This window comes from Podarcis filfolensis (genome assembly GCF_964270895.1).
Source record: "Podarcis filfolensis genome assembly, chromosome: 9".
Lineage (NCBI taxonomy): Eukaryota > Metazoa > Chordata > Lepidosauria > Squamata > Lacertidae > Podarcis > Podarcis filfolensis.
Genome location: NC_139610.1, coordinates 2,143,765 through 2,158,279, shown reverse-complemented (window position 1 = coordinate 2,158,279; position 14,515 = coordinate 2,143,765). Strand labels below are relative to the sequence as shown.

Here is a 14,515-nt window from a genome sequence, read left to right as displayed (position 1 = left end):
ATCTTGGGCTCCTTGCCACCACCTTCCTTGAAAGGTTTTAAGGCTCCTTAACTGGTGTGGTGAGTTGACATCCCAATACATGCAGTGCTGCTGTCCAAGTGGAATTTTGGTATGAGAGATTCCAACTGCTTTGAGGTTGCCAACATGTCAGGTGAGGTCTGACCAGAGCAGAATACAGTGGCACTATTACTTCCCTTGATCTAGATGCTATACTCCTATTGATGCAGCCCAGAATTGCATTGGCTTTTTTAGCTGCCGCGTCACACTGTTGGCTCATGTCAAGTTTATGGTCAACCAAGACTCCTAGATCCTTTTCACATGTACTGCTCTCAAGCCAGGTGTCACCCATCTTGTATTTGTGCCTCTCATTTTTTTTGCCGAAGTGCAATACTTTACATTTCTCCCTGTTAAAATTCATATTGTTTGTTTTGGCCCAGTTCTCTAATCTGTCAAGGTTGTTTTGAAGTGTGATCCTGTCCTCTGGGGTGTTAGCCACCCCTCCCAGTTTGGTGTCATCTGCAAATTTGATCAGGATGCCCTTGAGTCCATCATCCAAGTCGTTGATAAAGATGTTGAATAAGACCGGGCCCAAGACAGAACCCTGTGGCACCCCACTAGTCACTCTTCTCCAGGATGAAGAGGAACCATTGATGAGCACCCTTTGGGTTCGGTCAGTCAGCTAGTTACAAATCCACTGAGTGGTAGCATAGTCAAGACCGCATTTTACCAGCTTCTTTACAAGAATATCATGGGGCACCTTGTCAAATGCCTTGCTGAAATCAAGGTAGGCTACATCCACTGCGTTCCCTTCATCTACCAGGCTTGTAATTCTGTCAAAAAACAAGATCAGGTTAGTCTGACATGACTTATTTTTCAGAAATCCATGCTGACTATTGGTGATCACAGCATTCCTTTCTAGGTGCTCACAGACTGTTTGCTTAATGATCTATTAAGAGAGAGAAATCTAGAGTTTTAGCTGTGCTTGGGCAGTAACCTATCTACCCTGAAACAAAATGTTCCATCAAAAACAGGAGTTCATACTTATTATAAACTTGCGCCTTATTTCATTGGGGGAGAGGAGGCAATTTCATTCCCCCAACCTTGAGTTAGAAATGTTTTTATTCTTTTGCTTTTAACCTGAATTCTTATGTTCCCATTTTGTATTTTTGTGTTGTGAACTGTGGATGAAGGGCTGTATACACATTAAATAATAACAAGGAGTGCAACAGGCTAAATTTTGGACAACTGCATATAGTCTGTAAGCCTATATCTGACCTTCGTTTTAACCTATCTTCCTGGTGGCAAGTGCCTAATGTTTGTTAATTGTCAATCTTAGTTTCATTCTTGTCCTGTAACCTAAAGCAGATCACGCAGTTGGGTCAGTTTTGCAAGAAAGGTCCTATAAATATGCCAACTAGTATTTTGATAAGGGTTTTCAGCTGGAGAGAAATGCTGATAGGATTTCTGGATCCATGCTGCTTCATTTGCAGGGAAGACAGTGAGAAAACCCCTCTTGTGACTTTCCAAATTTGGTTGCCCAGATTTGGGAGAACATGGAATATGGCAACTAAAGTGGAAAATGCTTGAAATGATCTATCCAGACAATGACTTGACTTATTTTTCTAGATACCCTATTGCATTCCCCCTCTCACTTCAGCAGCCAGCATTCTGTAGCCACTGAGAGCCCTCTGTTCTCGCTGGGCTGCTTTTAGGAGTGTTTCTCCCTAACCGCCAAGTTGGCTTATACCGTCATGCGTGGTTTGTTGATATTTTGGCTGCATAAGCCTGTGAACTGAAAAATGGGATCACTATGAGTATACAGATGACATGAATTAGTAAATGTGAAATGATAATCCTCTTAAAATACTCAAATTCATCCATGTGCTCCTGTGGCAAACAACTCCTAGGTCTCCTTAGACATCCTTAGGCATCCTCATCTCCTTAAAATCATTTTTTACACTGAAGGGCTGGCTTCCATCTGTCCATCCTTAAGTGACCTATTTCTTTTCTATTTTGTGATCTTCAAATCATACTGAGCAAAACTGTGTACCTGTTAATATGCCACAATGCGGCACTTTGGAGTAGAGGACCACCCCCCTCCAAAGTCAAGGAAGCGGAAACAGGGGCAGCTGTTAGCAGCTTGACTTGAAGTGTTTGTCGTGGCTCATTACCAAAGAAATATGGTAATCTTTTCCCACTCTTGTTCCATGTTGAACATTCATTTAAATACTAGTGTATTACAAAAAATCTGAGCTGGTAACAGATTGGCTTTACACAGAGACAAATGTTGAAAGATGTGCTTTTCTTCCTTCTCTTTTATAGTGGCATTCCTGACCTTTCCCACTCATTATATTTTAAAGACTTTTTTTTTAGTGTCCTTGCTTCCTTGGAAGCTACTGACCATAGTTTCCCAGTTCAGATACAGTAGGAAGCTGGGGCTTCTGGGATTGTTTCTTTGCTTGTGCAAAGCAACTCATTTATATTTCTGCTTTTTAAGCTGTGATGGTCATCTGAATCCAGCCACTATCATAACTAAACATTTATAACAGGACTGTCAAACACCAGCCCTTTTTTATTATAACAGTTTCATGCAGAGCTGTAAGCTGTAGGTCAGGGATCCTCAAACTACGGTCCGCGGGCCAGATGCGGCCCGCCAGGGTCCTGAACCTGGTCCGCCCGGCAGTTGCAGAACCCGCCGCTGTCTAACGGGTCTTGGCCCAAAACTTTAGCGGCACAAGAACATGGTGGGTGGCGCCAGGGAACATGCGGGTCCAGAGGGCCAGGGAAGGCGAAGCCTCATCGGCCGGGAGAGAAGCTGCTCTAGCTTGACGAGGCACGGAGGAGCCCCAGGAGCGGCGAGGCTGTTGTGGACCGAACCCCGAGGTTTTCTCTCACTCCACGCTCCTTTCTTCCTGTCGCCTTGCTAAGCAGCTTCTTTTCCCCGGTTCGCTTTGCACTTCCTGCCCTCCCTGCTTTGTTTCCTGGCAGTTTCAACTGAAAAGCCGCTCCTCTCGCTTCCCTTTCTTTCCCTGGTTTCCTTTTCTTCGTCTTTCTTGCGCAAAGGCAGTTTCTTACTCAACTATTCCCTCAACAGTCATTTGGCTTCGAGCGCCACATTTTGCTTTTCATTCTCCCGTTCCCTGTCAAATCGCAGGAACAGGAGAGAAGGGGAGTCGTCATGCCATCACGCTCTCCTGTGCATTTACAGCCTGCCTTAAGAGAGAGATGATCACCTGGAGACCCACTTCCTTTCCTGCAAATCCCCAAGCCAAAGTCGCCTGGACTCTGAGGGGAATCAGTACACCCAGCCTTAACCTGGGAGTTGCCCCTGCTTGCGCTGAGGGGGAAGAGATCTGCGCTGGCCATCGCCCGCCTCCGGCAGAGCCGAGGACTCCACGGCAAGAGCCAGCCCCGCCAGAGCCACCATGGTTTCTCTGCAGGATCCCGGCGAGGGCTGCTCCTTCCATTGTAGCTTCCCCTTCTGGTCGGCAGCGCTTGCAGTCTTCGCCTTTGCCCGTGGCCAGGGGGCAAGGAGATCCCCTTAACCGGTCACTTTCCTCACCTCCCAACAGTCAGGGTTTCAGAAATCTCCAAGAGCCTCTCCCTTTAAGTGGACCCAGCCTTTCCTCTCCCCCCTTTACACACACTTCTCATCCTCCTTCTCCTTCTTTCTTCCTCCTTTGAACATTTCTTGCAATCAGAGTTTATTCTCCAAAGACGTGCGTGTAACACAAGTGAAACCCCCCCCCCCGATCATCACATACTTCCAAGCCCATGGAAAGAACACGCACACAGCACCAAGTTAACTGGAAGTTGCTGGATTGGACCAATTCATGGAGGAGAAGGCTCTCAACAGCTCCTAGTTGTGATAGCCAAGCAACTTCACTGCATTTTATCCAAATATATCTTCTTGAAAATGTTCACGTTCTGCAGAAGAAGATCCTTACATTTCTGGCAGAACAGAGCAAATTGGCTAGTGCCCATAATGTCACCATGTGCAATGCCCTTAAAGTATATTGTAAATATTGTATTGTTTTTCCTGTTTTTGTGCACCACAAATAAAATATGTGCAGTGTGCATAGGAATTCATTCATATTTTTCCCCCAAAGTATAGTCTGGCCCCCAGCAGTGTCTGAGGGACAGTGGACTGGCCCCCTGTTTAAAAAGTTTGAGGACCCCTGCTATAGGTAGTGAGTGCCCTGGTGCAGGGTTACATTATTCCAGAAACTGCCTCTCCAGGGCCAATGCCATCCATTTCCAGAATTGGAGAACTGCTAGCTCATTGGTAGAGCAAATGCTCTGCATCCAGAAGGCCCTATGTTCACCTCAAGTTTAAAAGTATTGGGAAGGACCATGAAACCCTGGAGAACTGCATCTAGTTAGAGGAGTCAGTGGGCAAAAAATATGTTCTCTTCCTGTGTTGCTCATTTCAGGTTACATTGACAAAGTGTTTGTCTAGTGCTTGAGATTCTAAGTGGAGGAGCTGCTGCCAGAGTGCTGTGATGGATCACATTTTGACTTGTACAAAGCTCAGTGGTTGCCTGAAGCTGGCTGCTACCTCTCAGCCTAACCTACCTTACTGGATCTTTGTTTTGAGGATTAGAAGGTGTGTGGAGAGCTCCTGGGGGAAGAACGGAATAAAAATATTGCTACAGCTTAGCTCTCCCTTTTAATCTATGCTGTAAGATGGAACCGGGCCCGACCTCAGTGGCAGAGGGCTGGCTTTGCAAGCAGACTGTCCCCGGTTCAATCCCTGGGATCTCCAGGTCGAAACTGGATGGTTTCCTGGTCTGAGGTCCTGGAGAGCCACTGCCAGTCAGTGTAGACAATACTGAGATAGGTGGACCCAGGAGGCCAACCGCGTGTGAGGCGTGTTTGTATGTTCTTGTGCCATCCATAAATACAGCTGTTGTCAAGGAGCCTTGCCAAGTGGTCCAGGCAGCTTTCCCTCTACACACCGCAGACTTGTGGTGTTGTGGAGAAAATCTCGCTTTAGTGTTTTCTGAGCCACTGCAGATAAACAACCTTTGTACTGTGACAGGATGCAGGTGGCGCTGTGGGTTAAACCACAGAGCCTAGGACTTGCTGATCAGAAGGTCGGCGGTTCGAATCCCCACGACAGGGTGAGCTCCCGTTGCTTGGTCCCAGCTCCTGCCAACCTAGCAGTTCAAAAGCACGTCATGTGCAAGTAGATAAATAGGTACCGTTCCAGCGGGAAGGTAAATGGCGTTTCCGTGTGCTGCTCTGGTTTGCCAGAAGCGGCTTAGTCATGCTGGCCACATGACCCGGAAGCTGTACGCTGGCTCCCTCGGCCTGTAAAGCGAGATGAGCACCGCAACCCCAGAGTCGGCCATGACTGCACCTAATGGTCAGGGGTCCCTTTACCTTTACCTTACTGTGACAGGATTGGCCGCCTTATGTGGCATGTGCTTTTTTAAAATGTTTCTTTGTGGCACCCATAGCATGCTGACCAGCCCTTTTGTGTGAATCATTGTTTTGCCTGTATCAGTATTCTCTCCTACATTTTAAACCAAGTAGCATGATTTATGTGTGGTTGAACACAGGCATGTCACTCAAGAACTGATTTAAGGGCGGTGGGAGGTAAATATAATACTTTCAGCTGAGGGCTGCATCTTTCGCTTCAGGAACATGTTCCCAGAAGTACCTGGGATTTGGCGAGCTTAACCTCTTGACCATCTCTCTGTTGCTCAAAGTTTCCCCTCCCTTAGAATTACTGTCACCACATGGACAACTTCAACCAGTTGTGATGTGTCTGTCATGTTTTAGCTTTTGGTCTTTGCAGCCAGGAGGTTGCCCTCTTGACTGTTTTGTGGTGGCATGTTGGTTTTTAACCTCAGACTCTATTCTAATTCATGGGCATTATTTAAAGTTTCATTTGAATGAATGCTCCTTTGCCCCAAAGTGGAATGATTCTGCAGGAGTAGAGCCCATCCTTGGCCACCTCTTTCTTCAATGCCAACAGGATATTTTTCTTCTTGAAAATGTTTGCTGTAGCTTGATAGTGGCTAGTGACTCTTTTAAATTTGTACTTTTCTGCTGTTTTGCTGTTAAATGTGTTTAGATAATACAAGCTTTTTAAATATTTATATATAACTTCGAACACTTCTGATGAATGGCAAACATGACTCTATGTAAGGAAACAATAAAGTAAGGTTTTTCCAGGCACTTCTGGCTCTAAACACATCTTTTATCATTGGCAATACAAACCTGTGCCAGTTCCATTACTGCTCTCAATTTTTTTTTGCAAAACCTGTCCCAGTCAGATTGAAATTAAAATGTTATATTCTATAATCTCTGTAAAGACATGCATCTCTGCCCTCTGCTGTCCATTCTGGGAAATTTATAGGAAAAGTCTAGAGTTAAACAGCAGAGTTGTACAGTGGTACCTCGGATTACAAACATCTCGGGTTACAAACACTTCAGGTTACAGACTCTGCTAACCCAGAAGTAGTACCTCGGGTTAAGAACTTTGCTTCAGGACGAGAACAGAAATGGGGAGGCCCCATTAGCTAAAGTGGTACTTCAGGTTAAGAACAGTTTCAGGTTAAGAACGGACCTCCCGAACAAATTAAGTTCTTAACCCGAGGTACCACTCATGAAAATGGTATGAAATGTAGAGAAAAGACAAAAGCAATAATGTAGTGCTAGTAAGATCATTTACAGAACCCAAGTAGTTGCTCAGTTTAAATTTAAAACATCTTGTCAAGAAGCTGTGAATTTAGAAAATGGAAACATCGATGCTCAGTTGGTGGAACATGAGACTCTTCATCTCAGAGTCATGGGTTTGAGATCCAGGTTGGGCAAATAGATTGCTGCATTGCAGGGGGTTGGACTAGATGACCCCCAGGGTCCCTTCCAACTCTACAATTCTATGATTTTCATAACACAGCACATCTGTAGTGGCATTTAGAACATTTTAAACGAAGATTGTTCTGTATGGTGATGTTACTCGTTTTGTTTCGCAGTTTCCCTCTAGTGGGGAAATCTGTGGCACTTTAGATGTTACTGGACTCCATCAGCCTAAGCCAGCCTGGCTGATGACCAGAGATGGTGGGTGTTGGAGTCTTAGCATCTCTACACGTGGTCTGATGTAGAGATGGGCAACAGACTAGCACAGCTATCCCTCTGAAAAGGAATAGTATTTTTATATGGAAGCTTTGATTTGCCAGGTGTCCAGTTCTGTGCTACTTGCGGAGCAAATACAAAGAAATAAAAGAAAACAGGCATTTATCATTCCAGTAAGAGTTGGTTGTTGTTTTCTTCTTCTTCTTCTTCTTCTTCTTCTTCTTATTATTATTATTATTATTATTATTATTATTATTATTATTTTACAAAATTTATATACCACTTGATTGTAAAATGGCTGACAAAAAGGTAAAACAATACAATTAATAAAAATTTTCAACCATACTTAAAAACATACAAAAATTAAAATACTAAAAGATTAAAATTACCTCAACCTTATAAGCATCTAGGTAGGCTTGTCTAAACAAGAATTTCACCTGTAATGTAAAATGTACCTAGAAATTCATACTTATTCTTTGTATTGTATAGGTTGACCAAACAGAAAATATTCAGAGGGTGTTTTTCGAATGAGATTCCTTCTGCTCATACAGACAGCTGTACAGTTTCTGTCCTGTTACTCTTTACCTATCTTCCTTTTTTCCTGTCACTTTTCTTCTCTTCTTCCCCCTCTTTTTCTTTCTTCAGATCTAACTGGCTTAAGCCGTGCTGTGGGAGGCGAGCTGCTGTGTGGCAGGTATTTTTGCTCAGTGCAAGTCTCAACAGTTTCCTGGTAGCCTGTGTAGTATTGGTGGTGATCCTGCTGACTCTGGAACTCCTAATAGATATAAAGCTTCTCCAGTGTGAGTAGCAGGTTTTTCTTTTTCCTGAAACTTTTGGCAATTATATTGAGGCTAATGCACTATGGGTTGCAGGTGGGTGGGTGGAAATAGCTTGGGAATAGTGTCTAGATCAGGCTTCCTCAACCTCGGCCCTCCAGATGTTTTTGGCCTACAACTCCCATGATCCCTAGCGAGCAGGACCAGTGGCCAGGGATGATGGGAACTGTAGTCTCCAAACATCTGGAGGGCCGAGGTTGGGGAAGCCTGGTCTAGATTGTATGAGGTATGAAGTGTATGGAATTTTGTGAACCTCTGATGTGCTGATATTCCTTTGGGGCTCATCCCAGACCTAACATTACCCACTGTCTCCCCACCTGTCCCATTCAGATGTACATTTGAATTCTCCCCCCCCCCCCGGCAGCACTATGGGGTTCGTTGGTCTTCCAGAGTAATTAATAGGGCTGGGTAATATCTGATTTTCAACATTGCAATATATCACCAGCTAAACATTGCAGTATTTCAATATACAGTGGTACCTCGGGTTACATACGCTTCAGGTTACATACGCTTCAGGTTACAGAATCCGCTAACCCAGAAATAGTGCTTCAGTTTAAGAACTTTGCTTCAGGATGAGAACAGAAATCATGCTCCGGCGGCGCGGCAGCAGCAGGAGGCCCCATTAGCTAAAGTGGTGCTTCAGGTTAAGAACAGTTTCAGGTTAAGAACGGACCTCCGGAACGAATTAAGTACTGAACCTGAGGTAGCACTGTATCAAGTTGTCTGAAATGAGGCTGGAGCTTATATTAATCTGGGGAAATACTGAATTATTATTTTTTTTAATTTGATGTCTATAATTAAATGAAATTTTACTCTGATTGCATGCTTGACTAAACCATTAAAGAATTCTGGAGAATATATTACTGTTCTGTTATGGGCTTTATATGTCTATAGTAACACTTTGAACTTGACCTGGTAACAGATTGGTGTTAGAAACTCAGTTAGACAATCTAGGTGCCACATGGTGCCTGAAAACTAGGTTACAGGTGCAATAACAGAATGTCTAGGCCATTTTTATATATAACAAGATTACAAAGCTGAAAATGAATGAACTCTAGCTAAAATCTTATGTTCATTCTTAATATGGTCTTGTCCTCATTGGAAGACAAAGTCATGCTTACCCTGCCCGCCCCCTAATATTCTTTTTTAAAATAATAATTTTTATTAGTTTTCAATTATTAAACTCCAATAACAGCCACATTTTGTCAATATCATATTACCATTCCCATCCAAATATAGATCAATTATACAGCCAATTATAATTTTTGAGTGACTTCCTGTGTGCTGGGTTTTGGGATGCAAAGTTCTTACTTCCTCCTGCTTCCAAAATCTTAGTTAATGCAGTTGCATTAAGTCCTGATCTTAGTCCTTTATCCATAGCTACAGAGTTCTTGACTTCCATTCGTGTTGAGATATTTAATAAAAAGATTTTTCCCCCGCCAGGAGAGTTCTGTATCCTGTAAATTCTCTGTGTGAGATGTTTATTTTCCCATTTGCTTCTTCATTGTTCTAATCATGTCCTGCAGCAGCATCTCTTCTTCTGCTTTTCCAATCTTTCTCTTCTTCTGCTGAAATTCAAGCTGCATCATTACGCCATCTTTGTTGTTTGTGTCTGAGTAAGGGAGTAATCTGGTTTCCCGCCGTAGCTCTGGGCGAAATTCCAGTTCTCCTTCCAATTCTTAGATCTCTTAACAATCTGGCGTCCCGCCAGGTCTTCTAAGGCCATAATCCGAATTGCCGTCCAGTGGAAGTTAGATTCTTTAAATCATTTCGGTGTTCTCACACAGTACTATTTTCATATTAATCCATTAATATAATTCCGTTCTCTTTTTCTCTTCTTGCTTTTTATCAATTTGTTATCATTTAGGGGGAGGTTTGCCAAATCATTTATGTAGCAAATATAGTATATGTAAAAAAGGGTAAAAACTCCCCTCCCGCCTCACATACCATATTTTTCAACCAGCATGAGTTTGACCAAACTGCGGGAGGCAGTGGAAGACAGGAGGGCCTGGCGTGCTCTGGTCCAGGGGGTCACAAAGAGTCGGACACGACTAAACGACTAAACAACAACATAGATCAGTTATATTCAACGTGAGACTTTAATGTGGAATACAGTATAAGGTTGGGGGAGGAGAGAGAAGGGAGGTGGGTAGTAAACTTTCATTCTTTATATCCGTTTATTAATTTTCATTGGCATTGAGAGAGGTTGGGGGCCCCAGAGCGTGGTGGCCTGCCTTCAGTTGACTGCAGTGGGATCTGTTTGTGTGTATGAGGGTGTGTGGGGTTCTTGGGTCAAGTTAGCCATATTGATTCATATGCTGTTGGTGGGTTCTTGTTGTTGTCCTGTTGGGCTGTGTGTGTAATAAAAGGGAGCCACACCGGGGTGAAAGCGTCCTCTACTTGGTTGTTGTTTAGTCGTTTAGTCGTGTCTGACTCTTCATGACCCATGGACCAGAGCACCCCAGGCACTTCTGTCTTCCACTGCCTCCCGCAGTTTGGTCAAACTCACATTGGTTGCTACGAGAACACTGTCCAACCATCTCGTCCTCTGTCGTCCCCTTCTCCTTGTGCCCTCCATCTTTCCCAACATCAGGGTCTTTTCCAGGGAGTCTTCTCATGAGGTGGCCAAAGTATTGGAGCCTCAGCTTCACGATCTCTCCTTCCATTGAGCACTCACGACTGATTTCCTTCAGAATGGATAGGTTTGATCTTCTTGCAGTCCATGGGACTCTCAAGAGTCTCCTCCAGCACCATAATTCAAAAGCATCCATTCTTCGGCGATCAGCCTTCTTTATGGTCCAGCTTTCACTTCCACACATCACTACTGGGAAAACCATAGCTTTAACTATACAGACCTTTGTTGGCAAGGTGATGTCTCTGCTTTTTAAGATGCTGTCTAGGTTTGTCATTGCTTTTCTGCCAAGAAGCAGGCGTCTTTTAATTTCTTGACTGCTGTCACCATCTGCAGTGATCATGGAACCCAAGAAAGTAAAATCTCTCACTGTCTCCATTTCTTCCCCTTCTACTTAAACCACCATAAATTTACTGGCGGGAGGGTCCAAGAGCCCCACCACCACCTTCTCAAAGCCTGAGAAGCCCTCCCCATCCACCCTCACAAGCCACTGCCTGCTAGTATATTTCAAATTAAAAGCATATCACACATTAAAAGTACATTAAACAAGGCAACTAAAACCTAAACCTAACGTCTTTGTATTCTGGAAAGCACAGGCTCAGGGAAGGAATTTTAATCTCCAAATACCTCGATAGACACTATCTGATATTGCAACAACTTATTGGACTCGACAGCCGTCCTAACACTGGGATGTTGCTGCCAAATACAGCCTGACTCCCCCAATACATGCACAGCTCTCCCTAAGTGCCACCTAACCCCTAAGTCCACTCTTAACTTTTGCTTCTGCCAGAAGACCTTTAGATAAACTCTTACCTGCTTCCCACCCAAATAAGACTCAAAACAACCATCATGCCCACCCATTCAAACATTCCTTTTCTCCTCCCCAAGCCGACTTTCATCGCCCTTTCTGCTCCTTCCGTGTCTCATTGGCACTTGTAATAGTTGCTAGCTTGAAGAGCCCACCCCACTGCACCATGCATTCGTAGGAACACAGAGCCTGCGGGGAATGCCAGCCTTCAGAGCTGACATGACGAGAGGCATGGTGGGGGAGCCACACGCAGAGAGAGACGGGCAGAAGTGAGGAAGGAGGGTTAAACATGCTGCCTACATTACAGAGGAAAGTTCCCTGTAGGTGTCTGTGCTCTTCGGAAAGTTCCCAGGCAGACTAGTGGCTTTCGTCAGCCACCTGCCCTTGTGGTTTGCCGCCGCCTGCAGGAGGCAGGGGAGAGCTGAGCCAGCTGCAGAAATCTTGAGCGACGATACACATCATGATTAGTGATACATTTCCAGGTTATTATTATGAAACTGGTTATCACGATGTGAGTTTCATACCGGGTTTTGGACAAGTGTATCAATGCGCATTGGCCAGCCCTAGTAATGAAAGCACTTGGTTTGAAAGCTGGGACTAAAGCCATTGATGCTGTTGTTTGGGAAAGGGTGTTGCTTCTATACCTTTTCCAAAAAAGGTTTTGCTCTGTTTGAACTTGGAAATTCAAGAAATATGTGTGGAAAGAAATGCACATGGGAAACCTGCGACAGTGAAATAAAGGGATTTTTTTCAATGGAGGACGGGAGCCTTTGGATCCAGTCTCCCATTCCTAGACAGCTGCACAAGACTGATCTGGAAGGCTAGGGATGCTCACATGAAATCTCACGGGAACTTGGATGGCCCTGCGAGATTTCACGACAGCATCCCAGAACCATCATGCTGAGAGGTAAAACCCAGCATTAAAAGAAATGTTAAGCTCTCTGCTTTGCTTGCATTAGCCTGCAGAATTTCAACAGCTGTCCTTCAACTGCATAGGGTCACTCTTTCACACAGCACATCTGGGAGTAGAATAGATTTTTTCTCCATTTACCGGTATTCTATTTTTCTAAGTGCAGGGAGCTTTATGTGGAAAGAGCATTTCTTTTTCTGGAATTTTCTGGCACTCAAGATTTTTGCCCATCAGAGAATGTTGCAGACGAAGACCTTAAAAAAAATCCCAGGCCGTATAAATCTCGCTGTAGTTTTTAAATTAGTTCCAGCCTTTTGTGTTATTATTTGCGCTTTATTTTTAATCTTAATATTCATTTTTAGTCAGTTTTTAATGCTACACCACTTTTTATTTTATTAGTCCTTTTATTTATTTATTAAACTTTTTTGTTTTTATTCTGTAAGCTGCCCAGAGAACACTTGTTACAGGGCAGCCTATAAATGTCAAAAATAGAATGAATAAGTAAATAATGCAACTGATGATCTTTTCATTGTTTGGCTCTTTAGAATACCCATTAGCATTCACAGTCAATACTGGCTTGGAGTAGAGGGGTGCAATAAAAATATTTTATTGTCTTGCATCTTGTCCATTCTGCACATCTTTAGTTGAACACAAGAGGGCAGACAGAATGTTGCACATTCCTTTATTCCTTCCAACATATGGGTTGCTGCCTTGTTGATAGCATTTTCCCATTTCCCTTTATTGCAGCCATCAGGACGTTGCTGAAAATGAACAATGTAGCTGAGGTTTTTTCCTTCTTTCTCTTAGCATTTCACAATATGGAGACAGGGCTATAAATGTGTCAGTGCAACATTACATAGGTAGTGGAGTTACAGGATTTAAAAAATAAAACAAACCTAAAAGTGAAATACTGTGTTTCACTCAAACAGATTAATATTCTGCTACAGTTTTGCATTTTTCTGTGCCTGCACACAACCCTGAAAACTTGAAGTTTTTTTCCTTATTGAGAAGAAAAACTCATATGTATTCCCAAAGTTATTTTAACACTTTACTACACATGAAACATTTTCAACATAAAGAGGGGAAATTGGTCTGCCTAAAGGCTCCTGAGAGAGACTTACATCACAGCAAGAGTCCAGGGTGTTTTCTAAGGTCTGCTTTGTGCTGGCAGGTGGCTAACTTGGAGTTTTCCTTTCATGCATCCAGATACAGTGATACCTCGGGTTACATATGCTTCAGGTTACTGACTCCGCTATCCCAGAAATATTACCTCAGGTTAAGAACTTTGCTTCAGGATGAGAACAGAAATCGTGCTCCGGCGGCAGCGGGAGGCCCATTAGCTAAAGTGGTGCTTCAGGTTAAGAACGGACCTCTGGAACGAATTAAGTTCTTAATCCGAGGTACCGCTATGTAAGGCCAACATCTTTTCTCTCATGGGATGTATTGCACTGTGATCATGGTAAATAATGATAAACTGTGCTTATTTTTGCTTTCCTGAGTCCTCCCTCCAAGCTACTAATCCATCACACGCAGGCACTGAACGGGTTCCCAGGCTTTTGGGCTTCTGCTCTGGCACCAGATACAGAACCTCAAAACATGGCGTGTTCTCTTCCTCCCCCACCTACATCCAGAATTAAACATGGTTGTTTAGTAATATGCCTTTCCTACACTCTACATGAGGACAAAGGAAGGCTTAATGCAGGTCAAATTGAAGATCAGCCTCATGGCATGTGGCCTGGTTCACACATCATGTAATGACACAAGCATGCTGGCTTCCAAAGAGGAGCACGTCTCCACTTTATTACTGACTACAAATCGTGGTTAAGGAGATTAACCACAATCCTGAGTTCCAACCCTAAACCAGAGCTTTCTGTGCTGAGGTAAAGGACCATGGATGAACATAGCAACCGCAGTCTTCTTCCTGCAAGACAGTGCATCATTCAAACTAAACCATCATTTGGCCTAGCATTACATGCAGTCATAGGCGTTGAGTGACTTTAATTCATTCTTGGCTCTTATATTCTACTTTTGGTACCTTTTGAATCCTGAATCTTGGACTTGTTACTGAAAGAAGCCAAACTTGGAACCATCGTTTATAAACCTGATTTGTTTCAATGAACCATAGTTCAGATTAACCACAGTTTGGTTTGGACAATAATGCTAATTGCAGCTAATTGAAAATGGAGGTGAAATGTCTGATGCTGTGCCAGTAGGGGAGAATATGTGCTGGAGGCTCAGAGATG

The 14,515-nt window shown here is 43.6% G+C and overlaps 1 protein-coding gene across 6 annotated transcripts in view; it reads left to right on the top strand.

Moving 5' to 3' along the window:
• Positions 1-14,515, top strand: part of TMEM266 (transmembrane protein 266) — an 88,355-nt gene that overhangs the window by 41,032 nt on the left and 32,808 nt on the right. For all 6 annotated transcript variants that reach the window (XM_083630491.1, XM_083630495.1, XM_083630492.1 and 3 more), the window contains one exon: positions 7,732-7,886. In XM_083630491.1, coding sequence (XP_083486617.1) covers positions 7,732-7,886 — 155 coding nt within the window. The remainder of the gene's footprint in view (positions 1-7,731; positions 7,887-14,515) is intronic.